General features: G+C 49.2%; 1 protein-coding gene across 1 annotated transcript; it reads right to left on the reverse strand.

The window, feature by feature from the left end:
* Positions 1-446: 446 nt before the first annotated feature.
* Positions 447-1,411, reverse strand: LOC105296269 (olfactory receptor 13C7-like; the record flags this gene model as incomplete). The annotated part of the gene is made up of 1 exon (XM_011366292.2): positions 447-1,411. A coding segment is annotated over exon 1 (953 nt), but the record flags the coding sequence as incomplete, so codon positions are not given.
* Between the last annotated feature and the right edge of the window lie 628 nt (positions 1,412-2,039).

Consider the following 2,039-nt stretch of genomic DNA (forward strand, 5'->3'; position numbering starts at 1 on the left):
GCCAGTAAAGGATGGATGGTCAGAGAGAGGGAAGGCAACTGTCTAGTAGCTCTTGGGCTGACGGTAGGATGGTGTGGCATTAATTACAGCATTCTTGTTCCTCCCACTCCTTCCAAGCACGCGGTAGGTGTTCCGCCCCTCCCCCTGATGTTCGTGGTGGCCAATGCCTTGTGTCAGCCAATGAATTGTAAGTGGAAGTAATATGCCATTTCCGAGTGGAAGCTTGAAGAGTCAGTGCAGGTCTTGTTTTCTCTTTTTCCTTTGTCATGGTGACCAGTAATGTTCCAGATGGTAGTTGCTTTATCAGCTACCATCAGACAGAGGTTTGAAGACGATGATGCGGAGCAGACTCCGCTCCGCCAGCCAACCTGTAATAGACGTGTAACTTGGTTTTAAGGCACTGAAACTTTGAAGTCATTACCACAGCATAACCTGGCCAATCTTACCTGAGAGTTAGGAACGTTTTCCTGGAGAGCAGATCTCCCCGCAGCAGAGCTCTGGCAGCAGCTTTCACCTCTGCGTTCCTCAGGCTGTAGATGATGGGGTTCAGCGAGGGGGTCACGACCCCATAGAACAATGCAATAATCTTATCCAAATCAGAATCCTTGGCTTTGGGCTTGAAGTACATGAAAGAGATAGTTCCATAGAAAATCATCACCACTGTGAGGTGAGCAGAGCAGGTGGAGAAGGCTTTGTGCCCGCCTGCAGCAGAGGGCACTCTAAGGATGGCGTCAAGGATGAAAATGTAGGACAGGCAGATGACCAGGAATGGGGCCAGCGACAGGACAACTGTGGCCACCATTGTTAGCAGCACATTGAGAGAGATGTCCCCACAGGCCAGTTTGAGCACTGCCAAGTACTCACAGAAGAAGTGATTGATGACATTGTGGCCACAGAAATGGAGGCTCCACGTGAGAATGGAATGCAGCAGTGAATTTCCAAAGCCTGTCCCCCAGCTTAGCAAAGCCATCTGCATGCACATCTGCCCACTCATAAGCTCTGGGTATCTAAGCGGCTGGCAGATAGCCACATAGCGGTCATATGCCATCACGGCCAAGAGCAGGCACTCGGTGCAGCCTAGCGCCAGGGTCAGGTATGACTGTAGGGCGCAGCCAGGAAAGGAGATGGTCCTCTGGGCTACTAAGAAGTGGACCAGCATGAGAGGCACGAAGGAGGATGTACCACAGATGTCCATGAAGGAGAGGTTGCTGAGAAAGAAGTACATGGGGCTGTGCAGGCGGGAGTCCAGCACGTTCAGCCCTATGAGGAGGGCATTCCCCAGCACATTCACAGAGTAGATGCCCAGACAGAGCACAAACAGGACCATCTCTAGGTTACGGTGCCCGCATAGCCCCAGCAGGACATATTCTGTCACAGCTGTCTGGTTGGAGCCACCCATCTCATTCTCACTTTTTTCCCATCTGGACCACAGAAGTATGAGAAAATGCTCTGAATGGCTCGGAAGTCAAGCAACCTGGTTGTGTGACCTGGAGCAGGTGAGTCCTACTTCTGGAATTTAGTTGCACCATCTGTGTAACAAGAGAGTTGGATTTGAGGTCTGCTAGCTGGCCCTTTCAGCTTCGTAGTTCTGATGTAACTCAGGGGAGACGAAGCACATTTTCGTCCCGTAGGGTCTTTGCTGTTCTCTCTAGGGTGGACTTTGCGGAGAAAATAGAGCAGGGTTCATATCAGTCAAGCTCCTTTGGAATCTGAAGAGTTCTTGGCTATAAAAAGGAAGCATCATTGTTAGATTATGACTTCATATGGCTGAATTATGTCCATAGTATTTCAGATTCATTCACTGCTGAATATTTTTTGAATGCCTATTCAATGCTAGGTATCGTTTAGGTCCTGGGGCTACAGCACTAAGGAAAATAAGTGGGCAGAAAAATGCCACACCTATCACAAGGCTTTTCTTTCCTTCAGTTAGGTGAGATGAGTTCTGGAAGTCTGGTGGGTGATAGATGATACTCACTTAGTGTTCCTTTGAACATTTCAGCTCTACAGATGTGTAGCCTGATCTCTGGTCACCACTCCTT

Source organism: Pteropus vampyrus, unplaced genomic scaffold (genome assembly GCF_000151845.1).
Source record: "Pteropus vampyrus isolate Shadow unplaced genomic scaffold, Pvam_2.0 Scaffold123, whole genome shotgun sequence".
In the NCBI taxonomy this organism is placed as follows: Eukaryota; Metazoa; Chordata; class Mammalia; order Chiroptera; family Pteropodidae; genus Pteropus; species Pteropus vampyrus.